Genomic DNA, 15,519 nt, shown 5'->3' with positions numbered 1-15,519 from the left:
TCGTCTGCCTTATGTTTCTGCATTGACTGTCACATTTTTAACAGAAGCTCACTTACTGTTCTACTTCAATAAACGCAACATTACCAACTGCAGTGTGGGGCAGTCCTTCAGCCAGTGCAGAACTCTTTCTGTACATCCCTGTCAGCTCTGTCATTTTTTCAGCATTGTAGTACAAGATTTGTTAAACTGGTTTCGCAGAATATGAGCAGTATACTCTTAAATTAGCTGTTTATTTGTATGCACAAGTTCAGGTCCTCAGTTTGGTTGCATGACAAATTGCCATACCTCAATAGATACAAGAAAAAATGTTATTAGAGTTTAATAAAATCCAAGCAGTAATAATCACAACAATATAATGACATACATTTCTTTTGGTACGTATACAGCCCATGTCTTCGCACTGTATAAATTCAACTATACATCGCAAGTACTGTACCCTGGCCACTATTATTCACAAGTGTAAAACCATCACAGCAATTCTTCAACAAATATCACAGTGATTAGTGACATACACTTTGTAACTGCTTTACATGAGCATAATGTATACAAATGGTCCCTGTGTACCTACACATGACTAGTGCCACCCGAGTACTATTACTCACAGGTGTAAACCCAACAAAGCAGTTCTTTAAAAATATCACAGCGCTTAGTTACGTACATGCTGTAACTCCCTTGTAAAAGCTTAATACGAACACGTGAGCACACAGAAAGCTAGCAGTGGGCCTACATGGAAATACCACTGCCTCAATACTAATTCACAAGTGTAAAACCAACCAAGCAGTTCTTTAAAGAATATCACAATGTTTAGTGACATACATTTTGTAACTAGCTTATATAAGCTTTATACAAACATGAGAACATACACAAAGCTATCGGTGCACCTGCATAGAAATGCGGCCATCTGAACACTATTATTTGCAAGTGTAAGCTCAACAGAACAGTTCGTTATAGTGACGCCCATTTTGTACCTGCCTTATACAAGCTTAGTGCAAGCACAAGAATGCGGAAAAAAATAAATTAAGAACTTGCTGTATGAATACACAAACAGATCAACACAAATGGTAAACACCGCTTTGAAGATACATGACCGTGACAAAGCGCAGTGCTGTGCCGGTTGAAACTGCCATCCACAAAAGTATTGAGCAATGCTTAAACCACACGCAATAAAGTGCTGAAAGACTGCGTCTCTAACGTACCTATATTAATTCAAATTTCTTGAATATAGGGCTCCCTTGCAGATAAGGCATCTGATCCAACTGACCTGATTTTACACCTGCTAAATGCATACAATGCACTCAGATATAACTGGTAATAATAATTATAAAAGGCATTTAAAAACTTGATAGTATGATGAAGATGCATGACTAGAAAAGTTCTGTCCCCCTCGTACGTGTTAAAAAGGTGCAAGTATGACACATGTTCTTTTTTCCCGCAATTTTTGCATTAATGGACACCCGGGAACCTCGAACCCACAAAAAAAGAAGATACTGCTGTGTTAATAGTGTTATAATTTTTTTGTGAAAGCTTTTTACAGACAAGTTGCAGTCTCGTTTCTGGAGGTTGAGCTGTATCATGCAAAATAACATGGAAAGTGGTCACATGGGAGCATGACACTATGCCATAATGTTCATTTCAGTCGACTCTCTTGCCCTACAAGTCACTGCCCACTGTGACCAGTGATGGAACAGCAGTGTCTATGTGATCTTCATCACACTTCTGTCCTATGCCATCCTTACCAGAGTTGGCGGCACACAGATACCCAAATTTCGATAGTGTTGCTTTTGCAGGTGCTTGTTCTCGATTTGCTCAATATCAGTTGGCACTTCAGCTGCATCAAACTTTTTTTACCTCTTCAACAACAACATAAACAACAATCTTATGACACCTGTGTTCTCCTTCTAGTTGCCTACAAAGACCAGTTAATCTAACAACAACACTGACAGTCTCTACTATCTTCTAATGGGGAAGAGGTGTGTCCCACCATGTGTTCCACATTGTTGTCGCTATGTGGGCTGGCTGGGGAGGCAACAACTGTAATATGTTTTCATATCTTAAAGTGATGCTTGTTGCACACTTTGCACTTGCTGCACAAGAACAATGGCTCACAGTCGTGGTGAAAAGCTTTCGTATGTTGAGCAAATGAGTTGTATGCACTACAAAAAAAGTCACAGTGATAGCACACATGTTGCTCTACCAGGCCTGGTGCGGTTCCTTCTGACACTGCTGCTGATGCCGACACACTGCTGCTTGCCTCGTACACTGTTGCAGCTGCAGTAGACATGGCCGTCTCTGTATCTATTGCTGCCGTGCCACCTGTCATGGTAACTTCAGGTGGTATCGGGCTCACTTCTGCAACAGAGATGTCGTTTGCCCCTTGAGGGCTCTCGTCATCAGGGCCAATAATTTCGTAGGCATTGTCTCCTGCATCGAAGAACCAATAACAGCGTGAATCAATAAACATAGCTTTAAAAAGTACGGACATCAAAACTTAACCACAAGCTTTGCACATCAGTGACCAGGCTTAATGAATAATACTTGCAGGAGGAGTTACACAATTGTGTGTGTACATTACAGTTAAGCCTCAGAAGAGATACTCAAGAGGCACGGGAAACATGTCTCTCAATACCAAAAATTTTAAAACACTGAGGAGCCAGACTAGATCACTTTATTATGCATCATCAATAAAGTATGTTTAGATATATCTGAAGGAATAATTGCTCAGGGTGGCTTAAAGGGCCCCTAAACCACTTCTCGACATTTTTTGAACATTTCAAGTAAACACGCGCATCAAAATCAGAATGCCGTCACAATTGACGATGCCAAACGCCACAGTGCGTAGCACTGTGGGAGCACCACAATATGAAGAAAACGACTCCGTGCGCCTCTCTGGACCTATCCTGCACCCCCCAGTTTGTCCTGACATCACCAGGCTTTCTCTGCTGATTCACCAGTTTCCGGTGCTGTCGATTCGTCGAACGAAAGTGTACGACTGCCGGCAAGGCCTGCAAGCAAATACACACTCCTTCCTCGTCGCGTTGCTCGCGATGCCATTGTGGACAGCCAATGGGGGCAAAGAACAGAAACGCCAACAGAAGGGTCTCCCTATGAGGCTCTTCAACTAGAGTCACCATACAGTTCCATTGTATTGGCGAGGTCATTAGCGCCACCCCTCGCAGGACGACGGGCCTGCGCGGCAGCAACAGAGCTCGTTGGTGATGGCCTGTCCCGTAACATTTGGAGGTGTACTAGGCGAGGAAAAGACGATACTATCCAGATGGCGTGTACCAGATGAAAGAGTAAAATGAGCGGGGACTACTTTTTGATAATCAAACACGTAGCTCCACTATTACTGCACCGTTTCGAAAAACTCTCATGGCTACGTGTTCGTTGCCTTAACATGTACAACTGCAACACCGCAAATAAATTTCAACCTCGGTGGCTTAGGGGCCCTTTAAAGAAGACATTCACAGCTTTTTAGTGACTGTAGATTGTGTTAGCTTCCTTCCTAACTTCTGGAAGTTAAACACTTCACTTTGCAAGCCTTGTTGCTCGCAGTGCCTTTCAGGTGCTCTTAGACGCTCGTCAGCTTCAACTGTCGACACTTTCTGCCCTGCACTGTCCTCGTTGCCTTCCTTTTCTAGTCCATGCTAAAGAGACATGCGCAATTGACTTGTGTGAGGATTGCGTGATCTTTACGCCCTTCAGAGCACACAAGGTGCATGAAGTGAATGTGTCTGGGTTGTGTCCCTTCGAAGTAGTGAATACTTAAAAAGTCGTTAGTAACAAAGGTGTCTCTTGTGTACAGTGTTAATGTGGCAAACATCGAAAAACCAACCAAACCATTTTTATATGTCTCTTACAACCAAGTGTATCTTGTAATGAGATTCTACTGTACTGAATATTTTTCATCTATGGATCATCTGCATGTACATATAGTCACAAAGACATGTTGTGTGGAATGGCGAATCAGGAAAGACCTCGTACTCTTACTTTTTGTCCCTAACATAAGCAGCTGATAACAATATGATAAAAAGCAGGTAATGAGGCTAGCATGGAACATAATCCTTCAGCTCTAAACAGTTTTTTGGGCCCACATCATTCCCTCATGACATAAGGAAACAACTTGATTGCAGTAATGGCTGCATGTGATCTGAGTTGATTGAAACGAACAATAGGTAAGGTTGCCCTGTATTTAATTTTATCAGAGTGCTTTTCAGATGTCCTGCTGGCGATCCTGGCTGCACGATGTTTCTCATGCTTTTTGGCACGATTCCTTTCTTTTCCACTCCACTTTTTCTGGTTTTGTCCCCTTTCCCTTCCCCTGGCGTAAAATAGCACACCTGAAGTATCAAATCTGTTGAATTATTGTGTGTATCAAACCTGTTAACATGTGGGCTTCTCTGTGGTCAGTGTTGTATTTTTGCGCTGTACAAGTCAATTCAAAATGAAAGATGGAATGTCCCTGCCTTTAGTTTAATTGTGTATATATATATATATATATATATATATATATATATATATATATATATATATATATATATATATATATATATATATATATATATATATATATATATATATATATATATATATATATATGTATATATATATATATAGATATGTCTCTCTCATGTTTTGAAATATATGTACATTCAGGAGTGCCTGCATGCTATTCTCCCCTGCTCCAGTGACGAAAAGGAGAGCCTTTTTATTTACCATAGTAAAACATTCACACGTTTTCACTGTGCCCATTACATCACTTATCATATGGATCTGTCACAATACAGAGTAGCAGTAGTCCATAATACTAGCCCATCCCAACATAACTATAAATTAGCACATACCGACATGCTGTGAAACAGCTGTTGCAAAGCCGCTGGTGCTGGCAATTTCCACAGCACTGCAGTGGTACAGCCGAGTGCCACCTGTATAGTGACAAATGCATATGCATGTTAGTAACTCACTAGTTGCTTATGGTTTCATAAGCTTTACACTACACAATAAAGTAATCTAGACAACTTTGTTGGAACAAATACACATAATTAGGACACCATTTAAAGACTAACACAATTAATTTCCCCCAATCTCTCACTCACTAAGGGATTCACTACTGAAACATCGGTGGAGAGCTCAGATTAACACAGCCCGTAAAGGACAAGCTTTCTTTGAGGAAAATAGCTATAACAGCGGTTAGTTTTTTTGATCATTTTATGTGCTAGTTTTGATTTAAATGTCATGCAGTACTATAAAATATGAAGTGCCGCATTTCTAGCAGGAGAAGGCGTCGTCAGCCTCATGGTACAACTGATTTTTGCACTGTTTGTATCAGTGAGCCAACACATACAAAGAAAACCGACTTCACACATACATATACAGTGCCAAGTGCACTCCTCCTTCTGAAAACGCAGCCGCCAGTTCCAATGGTGCTAAAAGGAAAGGTTATATAGAGTGCGAGACTGCATGGAACTACCACTTATGACTGTAAGTGTATGATCTGCTGATTGGAGAGGTAGTCACATGCTATTTCTAGTCTCTTTTAGAAGCATTACTAAAGGATGAATTAAAATCTATTCATAAGTCACGAATTTCGCGCATCCACAGTTTGGTTAAATACCTTGTGAGAAAAAGACATGTTTACCTGGAATAGCAACCTTTTTTCCCGCTGCAAAATTTTCCTTCGAATTAATGAAATAACTTTACAGCGTCACAATATAGTGTGTTTCTCGCAACTACTTGCCGGCAGTGGCGAGTTACAGTGTTTATATCTGACTCATTGGGCGACAATACTGCCAAACACAAATGCTTCATGAACACGAGAACACGTCCCTCGCAGAGAATAGCAACCATATATGCCTCTGTGAGACATGATCGCACCTTTGTTGTCATGTACATTAGAACGACACCACCATCTCAATAAAAAAAAAGCCTCAGTACAAGGCAGCAGCCAACTTCATAATGTGAAATTGCAACTGATGTCCACTTACTGGTGGCCTGTGTTCGAGTCACTTCTGGCAGTTGACTGGGTGCTGAGAAATGCACGTCCTGGGTTGTCCCTACAAAACATACAGGGTTATGTCAAATGTTGAAAGTATATATACACCGGCATTTCATAAGTTGCAAAACAAATGAGTAAACTAATAAACAACTGTAATGTAAACAGAGTACACATGATAAGATAGGCTGTCAACAGGTAATGCATTACGCGAAAAACCTAATGCATAGGAATGACTTTATGTATACACACGAAGCTGACACACAATTTAATTCGCTCTAGGTTTTTCCGTGCAGTATATTCAAATCATTATGTCTTGTGGTTAGAGCAAAATTAGTGTAAATGACGCACTAAATTATGTACCCTGGAAAACTTTTCAATATGCACCTGTGCGCGCTTCGAATGAGTAGCGTTGTAAAATTTACGTACATGGCATTTAACACAGTTGTTGAGCACGGATTTCCTTTGCCCTGTGTCGTGTACAGTGAGCTACATATATCTGAGCCCCCCCCCCCCTTTTTTTGTACTAGCCATACTGCGTGCCATTGCACCTATACGCACGTAAATAAACCTCACGACACATAAATAAAAAAAAAGTGCCAATCACCCATGCCTGCATGTTGTAGTGGGCCTAACCTAACCAAGCATGGGCTGTTGTTTTTTATAGTAAACACAGGCACAGTGCTCATTGCAAGTATGTATCATGTCACTAAGCAAATATGCAATTTCATTGTACCACTATTTTTTTATCATATGGATGTATCTGTTGAGAGGCAAGACAAAAAGCAGTCACTTCTCAGAACTAATCAGCTTTTTTAAAACACATTTCTAACCTTTCAATGACACTTGCTGCTATGTGTTTGTCTCCAGAGAGTATACTTGATTTGACTTTCCAATCGGAGACATTACATAAATATACCATGTTAAGATGACTGCCTGGAGCATGTAAGAATTTTCATCTTGGTGTAACATACTGTACCTTGATTTTGTTTACATTTGGTCAAATGGTACACCCAATATACCCACATACTAGTTTTCTTGTCCAAATTGCATGCCAATGTGTTTTGATTTTTTGGCATTGGCTCCTCTGCACTGGCTCTTTCACATCCTCGTGTCCTTGCAGCTGCTTTCTTGCGTTATATAAAGCGGGTGCCTGAAAAATATTGTATGCAAAAGTCAACACAAGGGCATGGTGCAAAACAACATCAAGACAGTCAAGGCCATGGCAATAAAAGAAAGTCTTAGCTCTTAGTCTTCTTAGTGAAATGCATGCAAAACACCCAAATGACTGCAACAGTCAACTGCTAAATTAACTTCAATTTTAGATTTAAACAAACAAGAAATAACGGACAGTTCATCCTCGTTTGGCACGAATGTTAGAATACTCCTCCTAATGAATAGAATATTGGTCATTCTCAGACATCATAGGTCTGTCATGAGTCTGGTGTATCGCAAACACCACTTGTGACACATCTTAAGCACGTGCCCAGTGTGCCTCCCGCACCATCCCTGGTTGTGCCACTGCTGAAGCCATAATTTGAGGATTATAGCTGCAAACATGATGCTCAGTAGGGATGAAAATATTGTCCTTGAGTTCAATGGATATATGGATGTGCCTATAAAAAAGGGCAACAAGGCTTATTATGGCAAGCTTACCCACATTTCAATACTAACAAAAAAGCTCACTGCAGCCTGCATCTAAGCTTACTAAAAGGCATGAACTTATTTTCATGTATGAGGTGCGCAATGGAGTTCATTTTTGACAGACCCGACTACTGCTGCAGTTTGAAATTTAGCATTTTAGATTCTTGAAGGCATGTAAAAGTTGCAGTTAAACCGCAGTTATTAGTTTATTACACCAACCTGTTGTTCTGTGTACGACAGACTGGTAACACGGAATCAAAGCAACATTTTATTTTGATATTATTTCTCTACTAAAAATATTCAAGCGATAAACACATTTTGATCTGCCATGCAATAGCAAAATACACACATTACACTTGTAACCCCCAGAGGAAGGCTGATTTAGCTATTCATATGACATAACTCTGACACGCCAACTCATATTAGCAAATGCACAGGCATGTCCAAAACAACAAGCGTATGCAAAGCGCCCTTGCAGTTGTAATTCCACACAGCAGCCGTTATATTCAATGCCGATGCATAACTAGCTGCTCGACAATTCACCGAGTTCGTAGACATAAGCATCCTTTCAGTTTCGCACCGTGCACGAAAACCGCAACAGGAGACAAAACCAGACCTACCTATAATCACACCATTTCAATACATGAGCAAAAACAGTTCAGTTTTAGGGATAAACACTGTGAGAGCGATTTAGTGTGCGACGGCGACGAGCTACGGCTTCGAGCGACAAAACGGGCCGTCGCTTGAACAGATGGCTCGGTTCTGGAAATCTAGAAATCGTCGCTCGTCGCCCGAAAGTGCTATGAGCGACTAGCCAATAGCGCGAAGCCGGAACTGGATGTATGTACATCGCTCAAATACTACCGATTGTCGCGCGGAACGAGCGAATAATTCAATTTTTATACGTGCAAGGATAAGAACCTACGGCAAGACCTCCGCAAATATTTTATGCTACTTTTTATAGTAAAATACATCAACGTAAATTACTAAAGCACGCGTCACGCGTGATTGCAGCCCTCATGCCGGCAACACCGGGGAGGCGTCGCTCAATATCGTCGCTCGCACGGAGTACGACTTGTAGGCGACGAGCGAACGCGACAGCCATCTCCATCGCGTCGCTTGTAGCTGCCGCGCGCAAGATCGCTTATATATGGGGTTTATACTTTTTTCAGCATAAAACATGGATTCCTCATGCGTTTTCAGAAAGTTCGAGATAACGCGCCTAACTGACCTCTTGCAGCATGCAGCTGAATGCCTGCGGCAAAGTTTCTAACTAGCACTGGTGCTGCACGTAACTTCAGTGGTCGCAGATTCCCCCTGCGCGAAACACCGTCAAGCGCGCGGTTTATTTATAAAAAAAGCACGCTGCCAGCAAAACGACGCCTTCTGTTATGTGATTCCTTAGTTCAACAGCGTTCCGTACACAGTAGACTGCCAAACTGAATAAATTCAAACACACAAAACGCACGCTAATCACGCTCCGCATAGGCTCGGAATCACGGGCTGGTGAACGAACCATTTTAAGCGTCCTCTCGCCTGGCGTCTTATTGAACATACCATAGTTCTGGTAGCGTTTGCGATCTTTAAAGCTCTTACGGACAACGGCAAAGTGATAAAATCACATGCAGTTATCGCCACGACTGGCTTTTTCGATTGACATCGAGAGACACAGCGCGTATGCCTAGTCCTTTGTCAATCGCGTCGGCTAAGCGCAGCGACGACTTCCTGGCGATAACATGACATATACGGAGAATGTGCACCTAAGTTAGAATTCACTTACCGTGGAGGATTTGTTGTTATATCCAAGGCATGACGAACGACTATCGTGTTTTCGTGGCAACGCGAGATCGCTGATACACGATCTCCCCTGGCTGCAGGCCTGCGACGCTGCTCGCTGTACAGATCACCTTTCTCCGGTGCTGTGTTGTTCCGCGATCTTGAGCGCGCGCGCGCGCGGTGGACAACTCCGAGTGAAAAAGTAGAGCGCTCGCTACGCATTCCTTTGAACTGCGGCGGCCTGTTCTCTTAGAAGTAAAACGATGTGTTCTTTGCTCAGCGAGCGTGCATGAATGATACATTGCCATGTTCGGGGCCAGCCACCTACAGTTGAAGCAGAAGATTACGCTATGTTTTGTTCTCTATTGCCGCAAGAGTAGAACTACTCTCTCTCTCTGAAGGGGAGAGTGAAAAGCACATTTCACTCTCTCCTTGGTGAGAGAGTGAACAATGCATTTCACTCTCCTCGACATTTTGCGAGAGTAAAACGACGCTTTGAAGAGTGAACCGGCCGCTTCACTCCTGCGATACCCTTCCTAGTTTTTAGAGTGTATTACATGATTGAATATCAGTTGCCTTAATCGCAACATACTTTTGGCGGCCGCGTAATATCAATGTTTGCTAGCTAGCCTACTATTGTAACGCGTATAACTGAACATTTTTGTCGTAGTCCGAAGCTCGGTGTATCTCCGTTAGCCGGCGAGTTGTAAGGCACAAACAATTGAACAGACGTCTTCGTCAATATAACACCTTACGCCTGTTGAGCGCGACCCCGGTTTTGGAATATTCTCGATGCTCGGTTTTCGAATATTCTCGACAAGTTGGAATATTCTCGAGGTAATAGTAACGGCAACTCACCGGTGGTTTACTTGTATCGAGTTATATTTCGTTTGTGTAAGTGCTCACTGCCGTCTCAAACATTGATGAGGTTGTCTCTCAGTCAGCGCCGTTACCGTTGTCGCAAAAATATACGACGACGCTTGATTGAAGGTCACTTCACTGCACTACGTTAATGTTGCTTCATGTTGCACAGTCACTGTGCACTGGGTCAAATACAGTTGAGGGTTATTATGTCAATGGCAATATTCTCGCATTCATTTATTGCAACCATCTTCTGTCAAACAGATTCCTACCGGAAAACAAGGACAGCATAAAGCCGTTCACGTACATGCCTTTCGGTTATGGACCCCGCAGCTGCGTAGGCATGCGACTCGGCATGTTGCAGGTCAAGACAGCCGTCGCGTGCCTCCTTCGGCGCGTGGAACTTGAAGCTTGCTCCGAAACTATGGTGAGTACATGGTTTCACAACAGATTAGGGCTTGACAACAGGCACTTGTTCCTGAGTTAAAGCGAATATTTGTTTCTTCTTTCTTTTTTGCGGGATGGGTCGTCATGCTGTTGTAGTGGTGATGTGAAGAAAAGGAGAAATTGTGAAGAGGATGTCTCGCGCAGAGGAGTATGACTGGGGAGAGGATTCTTTGAGAGGGGTGTAGTATGAGGAATGAAGGTACCTACAGGGCGTGGCGCCATTCGTCCACCCTAGTGAAGTGCGCACAAAACACACAAGTACTTTCCCTTGCACACTTGGCCAGGCCAGATCAAAATAGAGCTCAGGCGAGTGTCGTATATCATGCGTCAGTGTACAGAGTGGTGTTGCTTTCTCTGCTGTATTTCGTTCCTCGCACAATCGAAACTTTCAAAACGCATATTTCACCTTTAGGTGTGCGCATTCCTAAAAGGTAGACGCGTGGAAAATCGTGCTCGCCTAATTTCGCATGTAGTTCATTAATATTGCGGAATTTGAATAGAATACGGCATGAATAGGAATATAGGTCGAGCGGAAATATAGATCGACCTCCAGCCTCGAAGGAGAAAAAGAGAGGGAGGAAAATGGACGAAACGTGTTTATTTTCACAACGATAATGATCATTCATCGTCGGATTGGCTGTATATGGTATAGTTATCGGTAGCGAGCGCGCAAGAAGCTCACGAGAAAATTCCCCAAGTGCTCCCCCAAGCTGTCGGTCCACTGCAAGACATGATGTTTTACGCGGGTCACATGCTGTAAATTTTCATTTCATGCCCAGGAATATTTCTGTCTACATTGTCAGAAACGCTGAACTGTCGTTGAGCGCTCACGTAAGCTGTTTGCTTCGCCGAAGTGTTCAACATTAATTTTGAGCTCCGCTGAAAACCCTCCGCCTGCCGCTACTCGTCGCATACCAGTAAAAAATTAAGAAAAATTCACACGAGGTCGAAAGGAAGAGCACATACTAGCATAGACAGTGACAGAAAGAAAAAAATGACAGCAAGCACAGCTGGATATGGACAGGGCTCGGGCTATGCGTTCACCAACATGCATGCCACATGCGCGCACCGCCACCAATACGAATCACGCTCTGCTGAAGACCGCTATGTATACGTCGAGGGGCGACATTAGCTTTATTTTTAAACATAATGCTGCAGCTTATACTGCGGTTTACACGGTATTTAGTTCTGCTACATATGCCCGTACACATTCCAAATCCAAAGCGTGTAAAGTTTTAGGCAATAACTCGCGTGCATAACTTGGCAAGCGAAGGAGGTAACGATTCAAACATAAACACAGAGAGAGACAAACCACTGCACCATTTCAAAGGCTAGGTCTAAAAGCACTACATCTAAAAACGGACATTCGCCAGATTTTCCGCTTCATAGGGCAAATAATACTTTCACATATATATTCGACGAGCATCTAGCATTGAAATTCGAGGGTATCAAAACCCACGTGACGAAGTGAAGACGTCACGTTCTGGGCGCTGGACCTGCTGCAGCTCGGAGTACAACATCCCACGGTCAACAGCCACGGCGTCGGACGTAGGCCGTGGCCCGCACCCGAAAAATTTACTTTGATCAATTCGAAAATTGTCTTGACCTAGGTTGAAAACCGACCTGGCCTACTCCCAAAATTGATTTGGCAGACCTCCAAAATTGACTTTGCCCAATTCGAAAATTTATTTGACCGACATTCAATACCAACCTGGCTCACTCCCAACTGACTTAGCCCATCCCCAAAATTTGGGTGGCACACCCTCAATATTGTCTTTGCCCAATGCGAGCACATGACCAAGTGGAAAGTATCGCGCGGAAGATTCAGATTCGCATTCAATGCACGTAAAGACAGGGCTTCATGCCTAATGTTTCGCATTAATAGTAAAGTGAACATATTTGGCGTTGTATGCAGCATCGTTCGGCATCGATATTCTAAGTAAGTCGTTTTCGAAGCTATCACTTTCCGGACGCCGATTGTCCGGGCCAGCGGCAGTCTTTTTCTTCTTCACACTTAGGAGCCAGTTTTATGTTATTAGAAGCTTTATTCATCCATCAATATTTTTTGAATTTCTGATACTATGCCTTGCAGTAACCCACCTCGAATTAAAAAAAGGAACAAAAGAAAACACTCGTCGCTCAAGTGAGCGGAGGTATCTCCGAAAATTATTGACCGAAACTGCAGACCCCAACTTTGGAAGGCACCGACGCGCATGGTCGTGCAGACCAGTATACATGATTTCAATCACATAACTCACGGAACAGAACACAGGAGTGAAATCTTTATTTATATGAATATTTAACTGCTGCATCTAATTTAACTGTTGCCTTCGTAGACAAAGTGCAGCCTCTTTAAGGCATGACAATTAACCGCATTTATTTTGGCTGAACGGCCATGCTCACTGCGCTGCAGCCTACTTATATGAGCTCACGCCTCAGGAGGAAATGTAAACATTTGGAGGACGCTTAAGCTTCACCTTAAAGAGTGGAACGCCATAGCGTTCAAAGACCCCTTACTGCTTTTCACGCTTCGCGACAACTGCAGCTTCTGCAACCGTAACGTATATAGGACACGCTGGCTGCGAACGCTATGCGCGAAGGAGAGCTTCCTGTTAGACGCGCGGACTCTTGCGTTGGTTACTGTCCTGTTATTGTTTCGCCCTCTTAATATTTCAGTCCGAAAAGAACTAACAAAAAGGACATGCGCTGTCGGTGTTTTGTTTCATTACGGTTGTTCGTAGGCTGGTCTTCTCAAAACTGTGAGGAATAACTTGGTAAAGAATGAAAGGAAAGGTGTGAGCAACGTTGGCGGTAGCGAAATTGGTTGGTATGCGCGGTTCAGATTTTGTTCTGAAATTTCTTTTGCGGTGGCGACGTCTGACGCCGGGCGCCGGCTGAAAAATAAGATGTAAATGCGTTCTTCAGCTTAGTCATTAAGCGTCAAATGGCCCACTGAGTTAAAAGAGTCGGCGGCGTTTGTAGCAGCGAAACGGCACCTGGCTTCCCATTGGCTGTCATGGCATAGGTCATGGCACGTCACGAGCGCGCGAGCACTGCGCGCCTCCCCGCTCGTGACACTCGCGCTTGCCGACTCGGGCATCGATGGTGCAGAGCAGGCGAAAGGGGAACACTCGCTGCCGCGGTAATGCGACGCCACGTCACCATCGCTCTCGGAAGCCTGTGTTATCGGCGCGTTCCTTGTCCACGCAAGCTCTCGCTTGCCTTCTAGCTGCACCTCGGTAAGGCCAAGTCAAAAAGCGCCGAGCGTTTCAACGCGCTTGCTTGCCGGCTAGGAGTTAACAATGCGAAGGACCGTTGAGAGGCGTTTAATCAGACGTTATGGCTTTCGCATTTTGAACTCATAAGAAGCGCTTAAGTGTCATCGGATTTTTTAAAGCTTCAAGGCGTTTTAGAGGGAAGAGAGAGCCTTAGCGACATAGAAAATACGCTAGCTGTCGCTTTTAAACACAGCGACTGTGATCCAATACGCTGCTGTCTTCCAGTACAGCTGAAGTATATGTGCCAGGTATTCCGAATCCAAGATCGAGCTGATCAATGAGGCTAGCTTGCTATTTGTGTAGCCTTTCCTTTCTCTACATCGGGTAGCTGCCGAAGTAAACTTACCATCTCAGCTGGCGAGTTTCCGTTCATTGATGGTGCCGCAAGGTTGTAAAAAGCACGATTATTTACTTTAAGCAAGAAGTACTTCGGGGAGTGAATAATAGTTGTGGCCGGATAAGTGCCTCACAATTCCATTATATCTTTGCGCAAACTGGCTATCAGATATGTGTAGTTTTGTCACATAATTTAGCAATGACAGTGTGGGCTCTAATGTCACATGAGGTTCAAGGGCAGTCCCTGCAATAAGACCTCTACCCCATGCTGACCACCATAGTGTTCCCATGCATTCATCTAAAAAAGATACACATTATTTTCTCGAAGCCTTTCGGACAGTACAATAGCTCTCATGACAAAAATTAACCATTCCACAAGCTTCACAAATCCTTCAGCCTCTAAACTTCCACTCGACTAGGCTTGACTAGGCGTCGGAACCGACTCCTTCTACACGCCTTCATCAGGCAGCACTACCTACACTGCCATGGCAATAGGTTTCACCGCGGCGGCCGGCAGCTGCGTTTGCTTATGAAACTAGCCAAACCTTCTAGTTTTTCGAGTGAAACCGCGTCAGTATGAAAAAGTCCAGTTCAAGTCAGTATAGCCAAAAGCAAGAAATATTTGTGAAAACCTGTTTTTCTTAAAAGTACCACGCCTCCTCCACCTTAAAGGTGGAGGAGGCGTGGTATTTAAGGTTTAAGCAGGTTTACCACTGCGTCACTTGCGATGGCACTGAACTGCTCCAAAGCGCCAGCAAGTGGCTTTCATGTAGTCAATGACAGGTGTGTTTTATTCGCTTTTTTGTGTATTTATGTTCTCGCAGAACCCCGCCAAGTTCAAGCCAAGGCAACTCCTTCAAGTCACCGACGGGCCGATTGTTCTCCGGGCCATTCTGCGCAAAACGCCGACGAGCTGAGTTGCGCGCCAGTAGCGTAGAGGCTTCTTTTAGAATTGGAGATGGCAGCTTCGCACACTATAAGAAAAATAAAAGTGGCTTCGGTTTTCAGAGTTCTTAAGCTAGTTGTTGAGTTGAGTTGAGTTGAGTGGTTATATAAAGGCTACTGGTGTGATTAGCCTTGCAGTCGCTGCCGGCCATTGCTCCACCGTAGCGAAAATTAAAATAAATAAATCACATAAATCAGTCACAGGCCTCACAATTACAAATAGTCACTCCTAAGGTAACC

The 15,519-nt window shown here is 43.5% G+C and overlaps 2 protein-coding genes across 5 annotated transcripts in view; one reads left to right on the top strand and one right to left on the bottom strand.

Moving 5' to 3' along the window:
* The window catches only part of LOC135918125 (lithocholate 6-beta-hydroxylase-like), a 59,488-nt gene extending 44,133 nt beyond the window's left edge, over positions 1 to 15,355 (top strand). For all 4 annotated transcript variants that reach the window (XM_070533989.1, XM_065451794.1, XM_065451801.1 and 1 more), the window contains exons 13-14: positions 10,538 to 10,700; positions 15,159 to 15,355. In XM_070533989.1, the coding sequence (XP_070390090.1) occupies positions 10,538 to 10,700; positions 15,159 to 15,251 (256 nt within the window). In that variant the 3' untranslated portion in view covers positions 15,252 to 15,355. The remainder of the gene's footprint in view (positions 1 to 10,537; positions 10,701 to 15,158) is intronic.
* LOC135918149 (uncharacterized) lies at positions 212 to 9,522 on the bottom strand. The gene is made up of 5 exons (XM_065451810.2): positions 9,417 to 9,522; positions 7,023 to 7,145; positions 5,985 to 6,053; positions 4,845 to 4,925; positions 212 to 2,421 (listed from the first exon to the last, which is right to left on the bottom strand). Exons 2-5 carry the CDS (start codon positions 7,069 to 7,071, stop codon positions 2,045 to 2,047), a joined length of 576 nt encoding a protein of 191 aa, XP_065307882.1. The 5' UTR covers positions 7,072 to 7,145; positions 9,417 to 9,522; the 3' UTR covers positions 212 to 2,044.
* Positions 15,356 to 15,519: the final 164 nt, after the last annotated feature.

The sequence above is a fragment of the Dermacentor albipictus genome, chromosome 2 (assembly GCF_038994185.2).
Source record: "Dermacentor albipictus isolate Rhodes 1998 colony chromosome 2, USDA_Dalb.pri_finalv2, whole genome shotgun sequence".
Classification (NCBI taxonomy): Eukaryota; Metazoa; Arthropoda; class Arachnida; order Ixodida; family Ixodidae; genus Dermacentor; species Dermacentor albipictus.
This window is presented reverse-complemented; position numbering and strand designations above follow the sequence as displayed.

Excerpts from the sequence above, each read along its gene's own strand:
- LOC135918149 (XM_065451810.2), bottom strand. The coding sequence starts at position 7,071 with ATGCCAAAAAATCAAAACACATTGGCATGCAATTTGGACAAGAAAACT. Across the intron at positions 6,054-7,022 it reads CAATTTGGACAAGAAAACTA|GGACAACCCAGGACGTGCAT; the intron begins GTATGTGGGTAT and ends TATGTTTTGTAG. Across the intron at positions 2,422-4,844 it reads AGCTGTTTCACAGCATGTCG|GAGACAATGCCTACGAAATT; the intron begins GTATGTGCTAAT and ends TCTTCGATGCAG.